The 21,631-nt window shown below is 49.9% G+C and overlaps 1 protein-coding gene, 1 non-coding gene and 1 pseudogene across 4 annotated transcripts in view; 1 reads left to right on the forward strand and 2 right to left on the reverse strand.

The window, feature by feature from the left end:
* LOC129526019 (basic proline-rich protein-like) overlaps positions 1-21,631 on the forward strand; it is a 328,162-nt pseudogene that overhangs the window by 189,194 nt on the left and 117,337 nt on the right.
* LOC115930339 (small nucleolar RNA SNORA40) lies at positions 9,498-9,625 on the reverse strand. Its single transcript, XR_004066977.1, has one exon. It is a non-coding gene; the product is annotated as a small nucleolar RNA SNORA40 (small nucleolar RNA).
* Positions 14,064-21,631, reverse strand: part of SSH1 (slingshot protein phosphatase 1) — a 74,926-nt gene continuing 67,358 nt past the window's right edge. For all 3 annotated transcript variants that reach the window (XM_031000635.3, XM_055358962.2, XM_055358963.2), the window contains one exon: positions 14,064-20,602. In XM_031000635.3, coding sequence (XP_030856495.2) covers positions 19,346-20,602 — 1,257 coding nt within the window. In that variant the 3' untranslated portion in view covers positions 14,064-19,345. The remainder of the gene's footprint in view (positions 20,603-21,631) is intronic.

Below are 21,631 nucleotides of genomic sequence, written 5' to 3' on the forward strand. Positions count from 1 at the left end.
GATAAAGAAACTGAGGGTCAGAGAGGGCCAGGAGTTTGCCAGAAACCACAGGGCAAGTGGACAGCAATACTGAGAATGCAGACCCACGGATGCCCCCCAGGATAACTGTGCCTAGAATCTGTGGGTCCAATGGAGGGAAGAAAGCCCCCGAAAGGCGCTCACCTTTTCGGGTGGGGTTTTCTGCCTTCTTCCTGTTGGACCTCGGGACTGGCCGGTCCCCTCTAGGGGAATCGGAGGCAGAGGCGCCTCCCGGAGTCCCCTGCGGGGCGCTCTGGAGCCTGTGCACCTGGAGGCCGGCAGACACTCCGGGCCTGCAGCCGGGACCCTCGGAGCTGGAGAGCTCCAGGAGGTGCAGGCAGCGCGCCACCTCCTCCAGACGGTACACGACGGGGCGTCGCGCCTCCAGGGCTAGGCCAGGCGGATGGAGGGGGTCCCCGGAGCCCGGGGGAAGTGGCGCAGTGGGCATCTGCATCGGCCCGAAGGCACTTGCGCAGAGGTCCGGCAGGCAGCAGAGCACCTTGTGGGCGTGGTCGCTGGAGGCAGCGCCTGGCACCCCCATCTGGCTCAGAGCGTCCCTGCCCTGCCCCCTGGGGCTGCGGAGGCCACCTCCACGCCCATTTGCCATCCCTGAGCCGCTTCTGCGACCTGTGGGGGTGGGGCGAGGGTGACTGGGCTTTCTCTTCCGCTTTCTTTGGAAGTTTCTATGACATCCCAAGCCCAGGAGCTGCTGGCATTGTGTCCTCCTCTCACCTGTCATCTGGGGGTCGGGGAGACAGACTGAACTCACCAAACCACAGAGCTCGCTGTGCACCCCTGAATGGGACACTGTCTCTTCCTTCATTCAACAGACAGATCTGGGGCTGGGGTCAAGAGCCTCCCTCTTCCCATTGTGTGCTTAGGCAACTCTCTGAACCTCAGTTTTCTCATCTGTAAAATGGGAATGCTAAGAATAATACCATTTTAATAGTGTTTTCAGGATTAATAAGAAAACAACCAAAGTGTTTGGCATCCCGGAGGCCTGCAGCAAAGGGGCTGTTTCTGGTTTTGTTTTGTTTTGTTTTGTTTTGTTTTGTTTTGAAACAGGGTCTCGCTCTGTCACCCAGGCTGGAGTGCAGTGGAGCTGTGCAGCGGCGTGATCTCGGCTCACTGCAGTCTCTGCCTCCCAAGTTCAAGTGATTCTCCTGCCTCAGCTTCCTGAGTAGCTGGAATTATAGGTGTGCTGCATGCCCGGACATTTTTTGGATTTCTAGTAGAGAGGGGGTTTCACCATGTTGGCCAGGCTGGTCTCAAACTCCTGACCTCAAGTGATCCGCCTGCCTCGGCCTTCCAAAGTGCTGGGATTACAGGCATGAGCCACAGCCCCCGGCTGGGGCTGTTTTTGTTGAACCCTTCCTCCACCCCTACCTTCCTGCCCCCTCAGCCCAAGGGAACCCCCTGCCTGGTCCACCCAGGAGCCCATCCCTGCTGAGCTTTGGGTTGAGCAGGGAGAATGGCTAAGGCCGAAGCTGGAACCAGCAAGAGACAGGCTCTGTGACCTTGGACAAGTAACTGCCTCTCTCTGGGCCTCAGTTTCCCCATCTGCAGAAGACAGGTGCTATACTGCAACAAGTCAGAGGGGCAGCAATGACCGGTACATTTATGGAGCACTTACTGTATGCTTCGTGCTTCACCTGCTTCCTAACAACGCTATGAGGCCACCAGCCCCACGGTACAGGAAGCAAGGCTCAAAGAGGTGGAGCGAGGCGTCTACGGTCATACAGCTATAAGTAGGGTTGGCAGACTTGAATCCCAGCTCTCCTTTCTGAGTAGCATGTTCCCCTGGGGGGCCTTGGGCTAACTTTGGAGGGGCTTCCACCTCCCCAGCCCTCCCTTCCTTCCAGCCTCCATCGGGAGGCGCTCCCCTGGAGGAGCAGCTGCCGCTGGCCCCCACCAGGCTTGGCACAGAAGGCCAGGGCTGGGCTGCTGCTCTGCCTCCAGCTAGCCGGGAGATGAGATGGACAAACACAGGAGAGTCGGCCTGTTGGGGGAGGGCATTCTGGAAACCTGCCCTGGCTCTCCGGGTCTGCACCCAGTAGCCACAGAAATGGAGACTCAGTTCCTTCAGCAATCTGTGCCCCTACTATGTGCTTGGCACGGAGCAAGGTTCTGGGGTGGGGTGGAAAAAACGGGACACCTGTCTGTCCTCCAGGAGCTCACCCTAAGTCACAGAAGCCCGTGTTGATGGAGGATTTACTATGCGGACTGCCTCCTTTAGTTCTTACTATAGCCAAGTAATTGGTGCTAATATTATCCCCAAGTGAAGTATTTGGAAGACGAGGTCCAGAGAGGAAAAGTGATTTGTCCGAGGTCATACAACTCGGTCAGTGTTGGAGCTGGGGTTTGAACCCCAGACAGGCTGACTCCAGGGAGGACCTGAACTGTCTCTCTACAGGGCTGTTCATAGAGTACCTACTATGTGCCAGTCATTGTAGGTCCTCTCCAACCCTCCCACAGACTGTACCCCTATTTTGCAGACAGGGAAACAGAGGCTCAGAGAGGTTAGGTAACTGGGCCAAGACTACACAGCCAGGAAGTGGCAGAGCAAAGATTCAAACTCAGACTTGCCTGATTCCCCAAACTTCTCAGGACCCAAGAGGAGAAAAGAGATCAGCCCTATCATTCCTTCAGTCAGTCAGTCAGTCAGTCAACAAGTATTTATTGAGCACTTATTATATCAGGTATAGGGCAGACAGCAATCAACCTGACCCAGCCCCTGCCCTCAGGGAGCTCACAGTCCTGGGCATATCCATGGGGTGCTCATACTAAATAGTTATCTCTTCAGCATTTAGGGGAGGGGCTGTCAGGAATAGCTTTCTGGAAGAGGCAGCTCTGGAATTCTGTCTGGGCCATCTAGGTAAGACATTTAACTTCTGAGGTTTTTCATCTGAAAAATAGTAATAATAAGGCTCACCTGGTCCAGTGTGGCTCAAGAAATGTCATCCATGCCCGGTGCAGTGGCTCACATCTGTAAATCCTACCACTTTGGGAGGCCAAGGCAGATGGATCACTTGAGCCCAGAAGCTCAAGACCAGCCTGGGCAACATAGGGGACCCTCATCTCTATAAATAATAATAATAAAAATGAGCTGTGTGTGGTGGCACATGCCTGTGGTTCTAGTTACTCAGGAGGCTGAGGAGGGAGGATCGCTTGAGCCCAGGAGTTCAAGGCTGCAGTAAGCTGTGATCGTGCCACTGCACTCCAGCCTGGGTGACAGAGCAAAACCGTCTGTTAAAGAAGGAAATGGCTGGGCACGGTGGCTCACGCCTGTAATCCCAGCACTTTGGGAGGTCGAGGCAGGTGGATCACGAGGTGAAGAGTTCAAGACCAGCCTGACCAATATGGTGAAACTCTGTCTCTATTAAAAATACAAAAATTAGCCGGGTGTGGTGGCACGTGTCCGTAGTCCCAGCTACTCAGGAGGCTGAGGCAGGAGAATCGCTTGAACCCGGGAGGCGGAGGTTGCAGTGAGCAAAGACTGCACCACTGCACTCCACCCTGGGCGACAGAGCAAGACTCCATCTCAAAAAAAAAAAAACAAAAAAACAAACATTCTGTCATTCATGATTACTGTTATAATCCCAGTGAGCCCCTACCACAGGGCACAGAAAGTGGGCAGGGAGAGAAGAGGGGTGATATCCCAAAGTCCATGCTTTGGGAGAGGACAGGCAGAGAGTTCCCAAGACCCTCAGAGCCCAGGAATACAGGACAAACTAGTGAAAAGAATCCCCAGTGGCTTCAGACAGGGTGTCGCCTCTGTGGATCTGTGGCCAAAACTGTGACCTCAGCCAGGCCCCTGGGGCCTTCAGCAGGAATGAGGTCAGGGCTGTGGCTGGGGGAGAGAAAGGAGCAACAGGTGTTCAAGAACTAAGGACAGCCGCATAAAGGGTGGGGGAGGGGGGAGATTCTGAGCTTAGAGCTTTAGCATTGGTGTAACCTGAGTTCAAATCCAGGTAGGACACTCATCATGTGAACTTAGGCAGGTGATGTCACCTCTCTCCAAGCCTCACTTCCTCTTTTAGATATTGTGTTATTAAAACCTGTATCACTAACTTGTCATAGAAAATCAGATCATTCTGACAATTACTTTATTGATTAATTGACTGATTGATTGATTGAGACAGGGTCTCTCACTGTATCACCCAGGCTGGAGTGCAGTGGCACAATCATGGCTCATTGTGGCCTCAGTGTCCTGGGCCCAAGTGATCCTCCCACCTGAGCCTCCTGAGTAGCTAGGACTACAGGTGTTCACCACCGCACCTGGCTAATTTTTGTATTTTTTGTAGAGACAGGGTTTCACCATGTTGCCCAGACCGGTCATGAACTTTTGAGCTCGAGCAATCCACCTGCCCGACCTCCCAAAGTGCTGGGATTACGGGTATGGTGTAGAGCACTTACCAGGGCCAGGGGCTGTTCCAAACACTTTCTACGTATATTTTGTTAATGAGAGGTATGTGGCACAGCAGCTGGCTCATGCCACATAAGCACAGCTGTTATCACTCCCCTGCATCATGTGATTTTGTTACAATCACTGTGTTTTACTAATCAGGAAAAACACCAGCAATAACAACAGGGAAAGCGAATTCCATTTTGGTAGCAGGATAGGGCCTTGGGCGATTCTGTGGGCCTGGCTGGGACCTAGATGAGGGCAAGAATTTCAGAGGGCCCAGTCCCTCTAGGGCTATGCACTTGAGGTCTTCTCTCAGGAACTTCAGGAAAAAAAAAGGCAGAATTAGAAACCTTTCCTAGGAAGAATTAGGAACTCTTGTCCTAGAAGTCCAACTTGCCTCCTAAATAGAGCATGTGTGCCTGTGTGTGTATGCATGTGTGTGTGTATGCCTATGCGCACGTGCATGTGTGTGTGTGTATGTTTATGTGCACGTGCCTATGTGTGTATGCATGTATGTGCATGTGTGTATGTGTATGCGCACGTGCATGTCTGTGTGTATCTGTGTATGTGTATGCGCACGTGCATGTGTGTGTATGCATGCGTGTGTGTGTATGCGCACGTGCGTGTGTGTATACATGTGTGTATGTGTGTATGCACACGTGTGTGTGTCTGTATGCACACGTGTGTGTGTGTGTATGCGTGTGGTGGTATCGGGGCGTTGTCCCAGATCACTGCCCAGCTCCTGGCCTTGCTCAGTCTTGCACCCTTTCCAGCCCAGTCTCTGGTGCCCAGCCCATCCAAGCCCTGCTGCCAACCGCCAGTCCCAGCTGTCTGTTGTGGCAGATGTTTTTGGCTGTGCCATAGCAACGCCAGAACAGGATGTAACTTGGATCACAGCAGGGACAAGCCCACGCGCACAGGCCGCCCATGCCTTTCCCCTCCCTGAAGGCCTGTTGGGAAAGACTGGTCAGGTCCAGGTCGAGGACAAATGGTGTTTGTTGTCTGGAGAGAGGCAGACCTCATGTCCTCTTGGGGTCAGTGGCAGGGGAGTGGGAGGACATAGTGCAAATCCTAGCTGAGCGCCTCCTTCAACGAGCTCGGGTTTGCATCCATTGGCTCTTCCAGGAGATGCTAAGGGAGTTGCCAGGTAGGACGAGAAACCACCTGTCAGCAAGGCCTGGCCTGTGGGGGCCGGCCTGTCTTCCCCACGATTATAGCAACTACTCATTGAGGGATTACTTTGTGCTACTTATGCTAAATACTTTCTATAAACAAAGAATATAAAGATTCAGGGGCATTTACTTTGTGTTAATTACACAGTGCTACCCTGTTTTTTTTAAGGGGCGAAGGTTTAATAGGCAAAAGAAAAAGAAAGAGAAAGGAAAACTGCTCTGTCTCTCTAGTGAGAGAGGGGAGAGTTCTAAGAGGAAAAGAGCCACCAGCGGAGGATGCACTGGATTTTATAGTCAGGTTTGAGGCGGCGGTGTCTGATTTACATAGCGAACAAGATTACTTCCCTGAACTGTAAACTTCCCGCACTTTGCATACACAGAGAGGATAGGAGATCCTTGCTCTGTCGCCCAGGCTGGAGTGCAGAGGCGTGAGCTCAGCTCACTGCAGCCTCCACCTCCCGGGTTCAAGCAATTCTGTCTCAAACAAACAAACAAAACGCAAAGTTGGAGATCCTGTTGCCAAAACCCCGTTGGGCAGTTGGAGGCCTGGGTCAGTCTAGAAGCCTTTAGATAACACCGGGGGTAGCCCCAGCCAGAAATCCTCAGTTGCTCCAAAACCTCTCCCAGCCCCACGTGACGGCTAAGTTCTCCATGAAAGGATGCTGGTTCAAACATGTCCAGCAAACCACGGGTGCTGGAGGATTCTCCATGTTCTCCCCAGTAAGACTGACGTCCGAGTCTTTAAGAATGGCAGCCACACTAACCGTGTTTTTAACTGGCTGATGGATACCCATTATTGATTTGACTTGGTTCTAAAATGGAGGCTGAGAGCCCGGAGATGAAAGGTCAGAGGTGGAGTCCGCTCCTCTACTCACCGTTTTGATGAAAGTTGTACCTTGGTATCCGGACAAGGTCCCCATTGTGAAGCTGCTATGTTGTCTGGGGTAAATACCTGGGGTTCGTCATCTCGCACCAGGAAAATTTAGGACATGGACACACATGAAGAGTTTGGGAGCAGAGGTTTAATAGGCAAAAGAAAGAGAAAGGAAAACAGCTCTCTCTCTAGTGAGAGAGAGGGGACTTCGAGAGGGAAAGACCAACAGTGCTAGTATTTATAATACCACTAGGAGGTTATTCCTGTTTTCCAAATGGGGAAACTGAGGTGGAGAGAGATTCAGTCACTTGTCCCAAGTAGCTGAATGTGTAAATTAAGGAGCTGCAATTGGGACCCAGGACTGTCTTGCTCCAAAACCCTTGATCGAACGGTAATGCTGCCAGGACTGGCTACATAATTTACTAGACCCAGTGCAAAACAAAAAGGCCACGCTCTTGTTTAAGAATGATGAGAAATTTCAAGATGGTGACAGCAGAACATGAAAACCAAGTGCAAGGTCTTCGCAAATTTATGCAACTGCCCTGAAGCCAGCCCTGGGCACTGTACTTCCATTGTCACACCACGCAGTTCCCTTGCCACCCTCAGACACTCAGAAGGGTGGGCACAAGCAACCTAGAGCAGCTGACAGCCCAGGACAGTAAGCCCCTGCCTGGCACCCGAGAGCTACAGCGATCCAAAAGTACTCTGTTCCTGGGGACCAATGCAACCCCATCAAAGGGAGGGAAGGAAAGAGCCTTCCATAAAAATGCTCTACTGAGTTTCTAGAGCCATGGGCCTGGGAGCTTAGAGAGCAAATTTTAGCTCAATTTAAAAAAAAATTCTTTTATTAAATCTTTCCTTTTTTTTTTTTTTCCAAGATGGAGTCTTGCTCTATCACCCAGGCTGGAGTGCAGTGGAACAATCTCGGCTCACTGCAACCTCCACCCCCTGAGTTCAAGCAATTCTCCTGCCTCAGCCTCCTGAGTAGCCGGGATTACAGGTGCCTGCCCCCACACCTGGCTGATTTTTGTATTTTTAATAGAGGCAGGGTTTCATCATGTTGGCCAGGCTAGTCTCGAACTCCTGACCTCGTGATCCGCCCACCTCGGCCTCCCAAAGTGGTGGGATTATAGGCATGAGCCACCTCGCCCAGCCACATTTTTTATAAGCTTTTGTTTTGTTTTGTTTTGTTTTTTGTTTGAGACGGAGTCTCGCTCTGCCGCCCAGGCTGGAGTGCAGTGGCGCAATCTCGGCTCACTGCAAGCTCCGCCTCCCAGGTTCACGCCATTCTCCTGCCTCAGCCTCCCGAGTAGCTGGGACTACAGGCACCTGCCACCACGCCCAGATAATTTTTTGTATTTTTAGTAGAGACGGGGGTTTCGCCGTGTTGGCCAGGATGGTCTCAATCTCCTGACCTCGTGATCCACCCGCCTCGGTCTCCTAAAGTGCTGGGATTACAGGCGTGAGCCACCGTGTCCAGCCACATTTTTAAAATTATAAAAGTGACATAATCCTGAGGCCGACACGGGCAGATCACTTGAGGTCAGGAGTTCGAGACCAGCCTGGCCAACATGGTGAAACCCCATCTCTACTGAAAATACAAAAAGTTAGCCAGGCATGGTGGCATGTGCCTGTAGTCCCAGCTACTCGGGAAGCTAAGGCAGGAGAATCACTTGAGCTCAGGAGGCAGACGTTGCAGTGAGCCAAGATTGGGCTACTGCACTACAGCCTGGGTGACAGAGAGAGACTCTGTCTAAAAAAAAAAAAAAAAAAAGCCGGATGTGGTGGCTCACACCTGTAATCCCAGCACTTTGGGAGGCCAAGGCAGGTGGATCACCTGAGGTCAGGAGTTTGAGACCAGCCTGGCCAACATGACAAAACCCCATCTCTACTAAAAATACAGAAATTAGCCAGGTGTGGTAGTGCATGCCTGTTATTCCAGCTACTCGGGAGGCTGAGGTAGGAGAATTGCTTGAACCCGGGAGGCGGAGGTTGCAGTGAGCCGAGATCACACCATTGCACTCCAGCCTGGGCAACAGAGCGAGACTCCGTCTCAAAAAAAAGAAACAAAAGTAACATAATTCTGTTGCAGAGATTTTGGAAGACAGACAAAAGAAGGAACAAAATAAGCCTTGAATCCTCCCTGTCTAACCCCTTGCTGTTAGCAGGTGGTGAGTTTTCTTTCTTACACAGAGGGCTTTCTGTCAGGATCCCCGGGATGACATAGACTGCCTCTTCTCTTCCTCAGTGCCTGGCCCACAGCAGGGGCTCCATGAACCAGAGAGGAATGCCAGAATGAGTGGATGTTATAAAGGGCTTGGCTTGGTTGACCTTTCAGATTCTTCTGGACTCTGAAAAACTCAGGATTCTTTGATTCACAGCAAATGCCTAGCATCGACCTGGGGTTCAGTCCCAATATGCCAGGCCCTTGCCAGTCTCAGAAGTGACTGAGACATGGCCCCAGCCCCAGTGGAACTTGGTTTAGCCAGTCATGGGTGTCCCCAAACGTTCCAAGCTTTGGCAAATTAAGCAGGGGCTCCTTTTTAAAAAAGATCTTTATAAAAAATCAAGTCAACATGAAATTGGAATACGAAATTAATATAACTGAGGTTTTCCCTCAAATCCTATGCTTTTAAGCTAATGATTCTACAGTCCTAGAACCTTTTTTTTTTTTTTTTTAAGAGACAGGTTTTACTTTGTTGACTAGGCTGGAGTACAGTGGTGCCATCAAAGCTCACTGCAGCCTCCAACTCCTGGGCTCAAGCAATCCTCCTGCCTCAGCCTCCCCTTTAAAGTAGCTACAACTATAGGCACATGCCCCACACCCAGCTAATTTTTAAAGTTTTGTGGAGATGGGGTGCTGCTTTCTTGCCCAGGCTGGTCTTGAACTCCTGGCTTCAAGCAATCCTCCCACCTCAGCCTCTCAAAGTGAGAGGACTGCAGGCATGAGCCACTGTGCCCAGCCTGCAACTAACACTTATGGTTATCAATACTCCCTCCCTTAGATAACTGTCTCAGGTATCATAATAGCCTTTCTTATATGTATCAAAACTCATACTGAACAACAAGTTCTCAGTTGCAAAAGGAGATTTATTGTTTGCACCTGTCTATAAGTACTTGCCCACAAGTTAAACAAACGCACGTATAAGTCCACAGGGGCTTCTTTTCATGGCATATCTCATTTACTCCCTCACTCTCTCAGCATCTGTTGAGCATCTACTGCCCTCTAAGCATTGCACACATGCATTAGGGACTATTTTCCTCAGGGAGAAGATGGTGGGGTAGAAATTGCATGAATTTGGAGTCAGGCACTCCCAGCCTCTGCCCCTTCCTGGTTGTGTGTCCCTGACCCACGTTACCTAACCTCTCTGAGCATCCACTGCTTCCTCTGTAAAACAGAATCATATCTGCGGTGAGGATGAACTTGGTAATACATGTGAAACCCCTGCAACTAGGAAATGCTCAATATATCCTCCAGTTCCAACAATAACAACCACCATTTATTTATTAGGTAGTGTGCCAGGCAGAAGGGGATTTGCATGCATGATCAGTGAATTCACCAATGACCCCATGAAGTAGGTAGCATTGTCAGTTTGTTCTGATCCAATTTGAAGAACCAGAGGGAGGTCTACCACCACCACAACGTACCATTTGTGGGATAATTTGTCTTTTTAAAATCTTTTATTTTTATTTGTTTTTGAGACACGGTCTTGCTCTGTTGCATAGGCTGGAGTGTAGTGGTTCGATCTCGGCTCACTGCAACCTCTGCCTCCCAGGCTCAGGAGATCCTTCACCTCAGCCACTCAAGTAGCTGGGACCACTGGCACACCACCATGCCTGGCTAATTTTTGTATTATTGGTAGAGATGGGGGTTCACCATGTTACCTGGGCTGGTCTTGAACTCCTGGGCTCAAGCAATCTGCCTGCCTCAGCCTCTCAAGGTGTTGTGATAACAGGCGTGAGCCACCGTGCCCAGACAAATTTGTCTTTTAGAGTCGGATGCTGGAGCATCCTCTCCTAGGCTGGGAGGTTGCTAATGTAAATGCCAACACTTTATTTGCTGAAGTGGTTTACAAAAAAAAGGAATTTCAGGCTGAAAATGGACTCTTAACAAGGTACTTCAGGATGCACAATTTCCATTTAAAGGCAAAATATGGTGAATATTATCTACGGGAGAGAAACACACCTTGTGTCACCCCAATAGCCTTTGGAGCAAGAAGTGGGTCCAATTTCCCAGGGGCTGCGGGCTTCATCTCCAACTCATCTGCTTCCTTGCTGAAACCACAAGGGAGATCAAGATGCATCTTTGTCTGGCTTCTTTCTACTTCTGGGGTGGGAGAGACAGCTCTGGGAAGGGTTTCAGATGATGAGGGAGCAGTTCCTATCTGGCTTCATCAATTTTTAGATGTACCTGTAGGCAAATTACTTCCACTCCGTGGGCCCGTTTTTTCATAAACTGAGAATAATGCCAACAAGGCAGTAAATAGAAGGATCCCCAGGTAGTCCAAAGAGTTCAAGAAAGTTAGAAAAAGGACTCTCCTCTACCTTTTTTTTTTTTTTTTTTTTTTTGAGACAGAGTCTCACTCTGTCACCCAGGCTGGAGTGCAGTGGTGCAATCTTGGCTCACAGCAACCTCCACCTCCTGGGTTCAAGCGATTCTCCTGCCTCAGCCTCCCGAGTAGCTGGGATTACAGGTGCCCGCCATCATGCCCGGCTAATTTTTGTATTTTTAGTTGAGACAGCGTTTCACCATGTGAGCCAGGCTGGTCTTGAGCTTCTGACCTCAAGTGATCCACCTGCCTTGGCCTCCCAAAGTGCTGGGACTACAGGCGTGAGCCACCGTGCCCAACCCTCTCACCTCTTTTGAGATATGCATCACAGACCACAATGCCCAGTTTGGAGGATTCCAGAGGATTCTTTATGTAAAGCACATAGAAGGTATGTGATAAACATAACCTGGTTTTAGGAAGCAAGGATGCGTGGGTGGGTGGTGTTTCCTGGGTGGAGCTCTCCTTTAGAAAGGGCTTCTTTACCATAAAGTGAATCCCCCTAAGTTCCAAGCCGTCCTCTGTGCTGCCTTTGGAGCCTCTCCTGAACATCTTGCCAAGAGGGGGCTCCCCAGGCATAAACACAAACAAGCATGCGGATCCTCCCCAGCAAAACCACCTCCACTGTAGGTGTGATCTGGGATCGTGCCCAACCGCGAGACGGTTACTCTGAGGAGGAAATCAGGGCAAAAGCAGCCAATTACAGTAATATTGTCCTAGGGCCTTGAACAAATAAGTATCGGATGAGTTTTATGAACACACATTGTTAGGGTAGTATGGGTGTTGTCTCCAAAAAGCATGTGTGCAATGTAACTAGCAAAGCATGAGCCTACTCAGTTGCATCATATTCTTATTTTGATGGTTTCTAAACTTGGCCATCAGAATTCCCAGGGAATCTCAGAAACATACAGATGGCTGGGGCCCATCTCACCCCATTCATGGCTGGAACCCAAAGAGAATTTGTTAGCTATCTTCAACCTTGCCAGAGAACAGTGTCTTGAACCATGACCCTCAGTGATTTGTTTTTAAAACATTTTACAGAGAGGGCTGCATTATAGCTTGATAACACTATTAGAAGCATCCTGTGGCTTGGCGCGGTGGCTCATGCCTATAATCCCAGCACTTTGGGAGGCCAAGGCGGGTGGATTACCTGAGGTTGGGAGTTTGAGAACAGCCTGACCAACATGGAGAAACCCCATTTCTATTAAAAATACAAAATTAGCCAGGCGTGGTGGCACATGCCTGTATTCCCAGCTACTCGGGAGGCTGAGGCAGGAAAATCACTTGAACCCAGGAGGCGGAGGTTGCGGTGAGCTGAGATCACGCCATTGCACTCCAGTCTGGGCAACAAGAGCTAAACTCCATCTCAAAAGAAAAAAAAAAAAGAAGCATCCCACTAAACTTTTAATATTCAATAAGCAATTCTTAACCAAAATTTGGCACCCCATAGAGATTTACCTAGAAGGGGCTGGGCACAGTGGCTCATGCCTATAATCTCAACACTTTGGGAGGCTGAGGCAGGAGGATCATCAGAAATCAGGAGTTCAAGACCAGTCTGGACAACATAGTGAGACCCTATCTTTTAAATAAATAAATAAATAAATAAATAAATAAATAAATAAATTTAGCTGGGTGCAGCAGTGTGTGGCTCTGGTCCCAGCTACTTGGGAGGCTGAGGCAGGATTGCTGGAGCCCAGGAGATCAACACTTCAGTGAGCCATGACTGCCACTGCACTCCAGGCTGTCTCAAAAAAAGAAAGACTTACCTAGCAGGACTAAATGTGCTAATCAGCATGTGAGTAATCTGCTCTGCTTGATGATTATAATTCTTTTGGTAAAGTAATAAACTTGCATTCTGGTTTATTCATCAGTCTTGAGTCCAGTTGAGAGACAGAGCAAGTCCAGATGAACTGAACAAAATACTTCCTGGCTCTGCAGGAACTGGAATTTAGGGGTCACGCCCAGGTACTTGCGGCAGTCAGTGCTCACCAAATACATGTGCCCCATACATTTCCCAGTCTCCCTGGCTGTTGCATTGGGACCCTGTGACTGGGCCCTGCCCACTGGAAAGCAAGTAGAAATGATGTATCGCATCCAGACAGAGGAGACTGAGTGAATGTGACTCCTCCCTGACTACACAGCAGAAAGCAAAGAACTCTAAGGAGGCAGAATTTTAAGATGGAAGTTGAGGTGGCTCACACCTGTAATCCCAGCACTTTGGGAGGCCAAGGTGGGAGGATCACTTGAAGACAGGAGTTAAAGGCCAGCCTGGGCAGCAAAGCGAGACTTCACGTCTATAATAAATTGTAAAAATTAGCAGGGCAAGGTGGTGCACACCTGTAGTCCCAGCTACTGGGGAGGCTGAGGTGGGAGGATTGCTTGAGGCGGGAGGATCACTTTAGCCTAGGAAGTCGAGGTTGCAGTGAGCTATGATGGCACCACTGAACTCCAGCCTGAGCAAGAGAGCCAGACCCAGTCTCAAAAAAATAAAAATTAAAAAAAAAAAAAAAAAAAGGAAGCAGCTCTGCCTCCTGAGTGTCCAAGGGAGGAGAGCCACCAAAAGCTGCCTGGTGTGCAGTGGACTGGGACATGAGCATGTACCTTGGAAATCAGCAGTACTTAGCCTCCAGGGTCCTCCCTCTCCCACCAGGGCGGGTGGGAGCAGGTTAGATGTTCTCTAGTGCACACCTCTGGCTTTACATTTCCTACTTGTACGGGAAGAGAACCCACCCAAAATCCAAATCCTTTCCTGGTGGGTAACTTTTTTTTTTTTGGTACACAAAGGACCACCCACAAGTGGGCCTGTTCTTGCTTACTGACAAAATTAGAAAGAAAACAGACTAGTTCCGGGAGGAACTAACATTTCTTCCTGTGGTCCTTTCTTTGGTGTAACTTGTCCAGGTTTTCTAGCAAAGAACTGAGCACATAATAGATACTCAATAAAGACTGGCCATGTCAATGACGATGATGATGACGATGTATCAGACTGTTTTGGCAAGGGTTGAGGAAGCAGTTTCCTTTTATATAAACTCAGTCATCAGGAATTTATAAAGAAAAAGTTTATTTTCATCACAAGAAGCACACACACTATATACAATACACACCAACAGAAGTAAAAAAAAGTGCATTCTGCATCTTCTACTGCAAATTCACAGTACAAAAGATACTGCCTTTAAATATATTATTTAAAAAAACAAGAAGAAAAACAATATAATAAAAAAAATCATCAATATCTTAACGCAATTCACGGGAACCCACTGGCAGCTTCTGGAAAACCAAACAACTCATGGTGTGGAGCTCCTGATTGGGGAAGGGACAGGGATTGGTCTGTACCTACATTTTGTTGCAAAAGAGCTCAGGACACTAACAGAGAGGAAAAAACTAGGGTGGCCTAGGTGGTAATAAAATCTCTATGAAAGAAGAGTATGATTGTGTGACTGGGGAATGGGCAGGTGCTGGACTCTGGTGCAGAGGCTGCCTGGCCTGCGCCACCCCACGGCTGGCTAGCAGACCCAGCTACGTTCTTTCATTGGCTCCTATGGGACACAGCATGGGCCAATGCCTGCCTGGCCTGCAGGAACTGCCAGTGTTGTTTCTAGCAAGGCTCCTTCGAATAGATGTGAACACACAATGTAAAACTGCATAGCAGGATAAACACGTATGGAGTAGGACAAGCTCACATCCCAATGCTGACCACTACTGACAAGACCAAGTATCCAATCATAACAGATGAGACTTTAACAGTTTTGCATAAATACATAGTATTTGTAAACTATTATTAAGGCACTCAATTGTAAAACAATAATTACAGTGTAGGAAAAGAGGGAGGAAGCAGCTATCTTCTCATGCAGCAAGGCCAACAGGAAGGACAGTGGAGGACTGGTGATCTGCTTATCGGGACTCCTGTCTGAGACAGTGACTGAAGCCAGGGCCCCAGCACCTATGGCCAAACAAGAAGACGGCAGTCTCTCGAGAACCACCCAGGGCGGCACTGGTCACAGTTTCATTCCAGATCGTTAAGGTGATTTGCTCTGTGGCTCAGGTGACAGTGTGTCTGGATGCACATGATCACTTGACTCGGTTTCTATACTCAAATATACAGATGCAAAGTGAACTCAAACACACAGGCATTCCACTGCAGAGCAGATGATAACAAAACAAGTGGCTGGGGACAGGGGTCATTCAACAACCTTCATTTGGTCTGCAATGTCTGCAGGAATCTGGGTAGTGTGACCAAGACAAGTGAGCCTGCTCTGTGCTAGCCAGGTGTCACCAAGTTTCTGATCTACCCAGCTCTCTTGCCAGAGGTGAAGGGCGTCCCCTCGCTGAGTTGCGTGTTTAGAGGAGCCCTGCTAGGTGGCCAGCCAATGAGAAGAGTTTTGGGCAAAATGTATTCTGGCACCAATTTCCCACCAATGGAAGGCAACTCCCTCTCCAGATGCCTCAGGTGAGGTGACTTAATAGGACCTTGACTAAATTATGTAGCATTTGTTCCCACTAGGGAGAAAAGGTCCCCAGGAGAGTGGTGGGGAAATTCATCAACCGTCTAGAATGGATTGCCCTCAGATAAGAGTGCATTAGTCCAGGGCTGTGCTGAGGGTCTGTTCTGTTCAAGCTCAGCTCCACACTGCTGCATACTCTGGACTTCTCCAGGGGGAAAGGGCTTTAGATTACTGGAATGCTCTTTAGCTGAAGAGGACAGGGTGGAGCAGAATGGGCTTGGACAGTACAGCTGTCTGTGTGCCCCTGGTGAGCAATCTGTATGCTTAAGCAACAGGGTGCCAAGGAGAAGGGCTTGCCACCCAGCAGAGAGCTATTCAACAGCCCAGAGGTTGGCTGGGGTCCCTGCATGGAGAGCAAGGAAGCAGGGAATGTAAAGAGAAATAAACTCTGTTCTTAGGAAATACGTGCAACCAGCGACCTTGCTAGAAGGCTCGGAAGTAGCCATAAGACAAAGAAATGGAAATCGGCATTGTCAATTACCATCCGAGAGCAGCCCGGTTCTCCTCTTCCCGTGACCACTATCCCCCTTATACTTAGCAAGACTTAAAGAGAAGACTTTCCTGTATCAATGCAAGGTGAAGATGTAGGAAAGTTCAGTCTAACTTTTGGCATGCCACATGAATTAATGTGAGGCAGAAGATAAGATTCAGCTGTTTTTTATAAAGAGTATCAAGCTGATTTAGAAAATGTTCCTTTTGTCCCAATTCAACAAATGCATTCAATGAAAATGATAGTCATAAAAAACCAGTGACTTGCACAGCACAGACCCCTGCCGCCTCCGCCTGCCTCTTTCCTGTGCCACTTATGTTTGGAATTTTCCCCATCAGCTAAGGTTGCATACAAAGCAAGGGCCAAGCTATGGCATATGTTACAGTGCAAACTTTCTTTTCAGAGACAGCATGAATTCGTCTTTCCCCAGGTGTCCCGACACCTGACAGAATGCTCATCTTGTTCATACAGCATTTTATTTTTTTGAGACGGAGTTTCACTCCCAGTTTCACTGCACCCAGGCTGGAGTGCAGTGGCGTGATCTCAGCTAACTGCAACCTCCACCTCCCAGGTTCAAGCGATTCTCCTGCCTCAGCCTCCTAAGCAGCTAGGATTACAGGCACGCACTACCACACCCAGCTAAGTTTTTGTATTTTTAGTAGAGACGGGGTTTCACCATGTTGGCCAGGCTGGTCTAGAACTCCTGACCTCAGCTGATCCGCCTGCCTCGGCCCCCCAAAGTGCTGGGATTACAGGCGTGAGCCACTGCACCCGGCCCCATCATACGGCATTTTAAAGAGCCATGTGCCATCTGTTTACATGCAACTGATCTGGGTTTCCAAAAATAAACCTTACCCTTTTCTCCAGGCCAGGCTATTAAGCATCAAGTCCAGAATGCTTCACTCTGCTCTGAGGACGGGACCAGCGCTCTCGTCTGGATGTTGATATGCTAGCTGTGCTTCCGAAAATGAATGGGTAAGTTTGCCAGAAGCCAAAGACCAACTTGTACTCTCCAGATTCCACACCCCACCCCCCAACTCTTTAGATAAGAAAAATTATGGCTTTCAAAATTAAAGTTTTCAAAAATATATCATTCTCATACATAGACGTGGTTAAAAAACCAACGAAAGCCTGTCATCACTAAATTTAAAAGATTATTTTGACACAAAAATTGATCTACCACATGAAATTTGATTTGGCAAAACATACTGAACTTGATATTTTTTGAGGCTATGCTTTTGTTGGCTGAGGGAAAGGGGGAACAACCCACAGGGGTTTAGGAATAAGTGGATAATCACCTTTTAAGGTGATTTTAATTGACACTAGTGGGAAAACAGCTTCCTATAAAGTAATGTATGTATTTTTAAAAATCACTCCAAGGAGACAAAGTCCTAGAGGGAGGATTTTTGCAAAAACTGTGCTCACTAGGTAAAATATGAACTAGCCTTGTTCCTGCAGACCCCTCCTGGGGTGCTTTCTAGAATAGCTTTGGGGAGCACAGTTCTGGCCAATGTAAGATGATGGCTCACTCATTCACTTTCAGAATTCAGCTGGTCCTTGAAGGCTTTCTGGTTTCACTGAGTTAATCTGGCAGACCCAGCTGAGGGCAAGATGGAATTGTGGAAGAGCTTCAGCCAACTGTGTTCACCTGCCTTCCCCCATGTATGCAACCTACTCCATCCTGCACAGGTGAGGCTAGTGCGGGGCTGGCAAAGCTTGTGGTCGGGAGGAGGGAAGGGTCTGGCCTTAGGTGTCAGAGAGGCAGAGGGCTTCAAATTTACCCAGTTTCTTCCTACAGGGCCATGAGCAGCCCTGTGTGGCAAATCAAACCAGGAGTCAGCAACTTTTTCTACAAAGGGCCAGACAGTAAGTACCTCAGGTTTTGTGGGCCACATGAATTCTGTCACATATTATTTCTTTTTTTTACAACTCCTTAAAAAGGTAAAAGCCATTGCTTGAGCCAGGGAGGTTGATGCTGCAGTGAGTCATGATTGCACTACTGTACTCCAGCCTAGGTGACAGAGCCAGGCCCTGTCTTAAAGAAGAAAAACCATTCCTAGCTCACAGGGCCACATGCCATAGTTTGCTGACCCCTGAATTCAACCTTTCTGCTTTTCTGCAAGCTGCCTCTCTCTCGAAATGTTTTGACATCTAGCTTGCTGACACCTTTGATTCAAGCCTGGCGCAGCAGGACTGGCTGAGCTCACCTGAGTCTTAAAGGGGCCGCCCACAGAGCCAGGCAGCAACTACAGATCCCTCTCTTATACTGCTGGGAAGAGCTGGAGGGAAACAGGAAGCAGTAATCTCACTGCAGGAAGGGGCAACTGTAGACATCCGGGAAGCATCCCGACAGTCTCGTTCCTTTCGGGGAAGCCGCTGAAATCTCCTTTCCCTTCCCTAGATGGGCCCTAGTGGACCTAAGCATCTGGGCTCTCAGCAGGACGATGTGTCTCAGAACCACCACCTGAGCCAGACACTTGAGCAATTTCAAACCTAAACACAATCATGTGTTTCAGCAGCAGACGCTCAACAATGCAGGTGGGCCCTTCCCCTTGAGATTTAAACTTCAGCATTAGCAACAACTGAGAACAACCCATACATTTTCCCCACCGGACCCCTGTGCTGATCAAACACGTAACAACACAACCAGGACAGGGCGCCTGCACCACCATTCGGGCACAGAGTCAGCTCAACAGCGGGGGACTACTCATCTGATGACTTTACCCAGCAGTGCTTGGGGCTGTCGGGTTAAAAGTCTTGACACGTCTGGGGTCCCAACCAAAACACAAAACGAAAAATTCTTTTTTTGGAAAAACGCTTTCAGACAGAGCATTATTCCATGACTGGAACAAGCCTTGGTCATTTGTGTGTTTTAAAAATAAAAAGCGCAGCGAGAACAGAGGTAGGACTTAATGTTGCCATCCGAGAGTTTTCTGCAAGGCCCAGAATGAGCTAGAACGTGTGCCACGGTGAGGCTGCCACCACCAGGACTCTTCTGCAGGATGCGAAGGGAACAGTCTGGATGTGTGCGCCTATGTGTGCACGTTCTTCCTAAAACACGGTTTTTCTTGAAGACACGGTGGGAGCGGAGTTTTGTGTCTCCTGGCCGGCGGCTCCTGGTTCTCCCAGGCCACACGACTGACAGCTCCCCTTCTTGTGCTGCATGTTGGTTAGTTTCTTCTCCTCCTCTCTATGGCAAGAGTAGGGGAAAAGTTAGGATGACTTCACTCGTTTAAGGGAAATCAAGATGTAAGGGGTCGATCCAAATCCACAGTGAAAGTGAGGGAGGGATCATATGAAAATATCCGCCCAGCCTGACGCAGCAAAAGGCGGGTCAGCTTTTGCTCATCCACGAAGGGCTCTTTAAGTTTTCTGGGGCAGGTTTCCCTGATGGTTTGGAGGTTGCAGCTGGGTCCCTTGGGGTTGCCTGGGGCTCATGCAAGAAGGAAGATTCACTCAACGTGGTGTCCTGGGAGTCAGCGACGGTGGACGGGTCAGCCTCACTGGACAGGTCTTCCGTCGAGAAGTTGAGACTCCCGAGCTTGGCAAGAGAGTGTGAGCGCTTCAGTGGGGAAGAGACGGTGAGGCCCGCCAGCCGGAGCCGGGTCTCAATCTCCTGAGTCCGCTGCTTCACCAGCCCGGGCTTCCCACGGACGCTGTGGATGCTATCGCTGCTGGAGCTCCGGGTCAGGTTGGAGCTCATGGAAGAGGAGGTGGGGGTGTAGCAGATGGTCTTCAGAAAGTCTTTTGAGAAACTACTGGTGTGGTCCAGGCGGTAGAGGAAAGGAGGGGGGCTCTTCAGTGAGCCCCCTTCCAATGAAGTGGGGGCGGCCTCTGACTTCTCATCACTCCCGGCCTGGCTGGGCATAACCAGGGGGCCCAGCTCGTGGAGCGCGGCTAGATCCTGGCTCTCCTCGGGGATGCTGGCCTCCAGCCTGCCGGCAGGGCCATCCCTGGAGGGAGGTGCTGGGTCTGCAGGCACGCTCTTCAGCCGCTCCAGCTCTTTGGTGTGCTTGCGGACCAAGCCTGCCTTCTGCAGCTGAATGATGGACTCCTGGTGCTGCATCAGGTAGCTGTTGGTTGTCGGCTTCTCAGATTCATTACTGAACAGAAGCCTCAGGTCCTTGGCTGGCTTCATATCTTTCTTGGGTGACGATTCTTCCTTTATTACCACTTCTGTGCTGGGAGGGTTCTTATCACAGTGAGAATTCTTCAAAAGGAGGGACTTTGGCAGGACTTTTGGGGTCTCTCTGGAAGGTTCCAAAAGGCTGGCTGGTGGCTCTAGGGCAGCTCCAGCCCCAGGGCCACTGGTGTCTGCCCTCCTGGAGCCTGCTGGTGGTAGGAACAGGGGAGGTTCGGTTGGGCCAGAGGCTGGCTTCTCCGGAACACGGGACCTGCTGGCCAAGTGGGCCACAGGGGAGGACGTGATGTGGGGTAGGAAGGCTGGCTGGGTGCAGATGGCGGGAGCACTGGGGTCCTCACATCGCTCCCTGGAGGCCTCAGGAGCCCCGCTGGCTGTAGGGTACATGCAGTCGGCACAGGATTTATAGGAAGGCTTCACTTTGTTAAGGATCCCAAATATAGCATCATGCTGCAAGGAAGGGGACAAGAGCATGGTGAGACGGTGCAGTCATGAGCCAAAGACCAAAAACATGAGGGTGGGCAGGGAAAGGGGTGCGAGGCGGGACTGGGGGCCAGGCCTGGAGGGGAGGCTCTCATTTCACTTAGTACTGACAGACAGACCTCCTGGAGCCCACCTGATCGTGAATAACCACTGGCCTGAGGTGGATTTTATACCCCAATAGAAAACAAGTTTACATTGTTTCCTAAGGAAACCCTCCTGCCTTTTGGTCAGTGAGGATCTAAGTGAACGTGACACACGCCTCTGTGTCCCCACCCTTCGCTTCCTTACAGGCCAACTGACAGGTACCCAGTGGTCCTGGGAATGGACTAGAAAGCTGTGTGAAGAGTCCCAGGGGAGAGAGGGACAAGTTCTAAGTCTCCACGGAGGGAAGGCTGCCCAGAGGAACTGACACTTCAGCTGAGGCTTCTGGGACAAGCAGGTGTTGACCAGCCAGAGAGAGCAGCATGCAGGTCCAGAAGCGAAGCGGGAAGGAGGAGGGCACCCCCCTACCCCACCCCGCCTGCACAGGACTGTAGGCTGGAGGGCAGGACAAGGCAGGAGGGCAACAGGGCTCTGTCTCTTTCTCTCTTTCAAACAGATAAGAGACAAGGTCCTACTATGTTGCCCAGGCTGGTCTCGAACTCCTGGGCTCAAGTGTTCCTCCTGCCTCGGCCTCCCAAAGTGCTAGGATTACAGGTGTGAGTGACTACACCCCACCAGCTCTGTCTCTCAACACCTCCTCATGTCCTTGCCCCATCCTCTGAGCCACTGTGATCCCAGCCTCCCAACTTCCCCTCTTACCCCAGCAGCCTGCCTGTAGACCACAGCCAGAGGGGGCTCATCACCCACCTGCTTAAAGGCCCCGCCATGGCTTCCAGTTTTTTTTTTTTTTAAATGAAGTTTCGCTCTTGTTACCCAGGGTGGAGTGCAATTGCGTGATCTTGTCTCACTGCAACCTCTGCCTCCCAGGCTCAAGCAATTCTCCTGCCTCAGCCT

Source organism: Gorilla gorilla, chromosome 10 (assembly GCF_029281585.2).
Source record: "Gorilla gorilla gorilla isolate KB3781 chromosome 10, NHGRI_mGorGor1-v2.1_pri, whole genome shotgun sequence".
In the NCBI taxonomy this organism is placed as follows: Eukaryota; Metazoa; Chordata; class Mammalia; order Primates; family Hominidae; genus Gorilla; species Gorilla gorilla.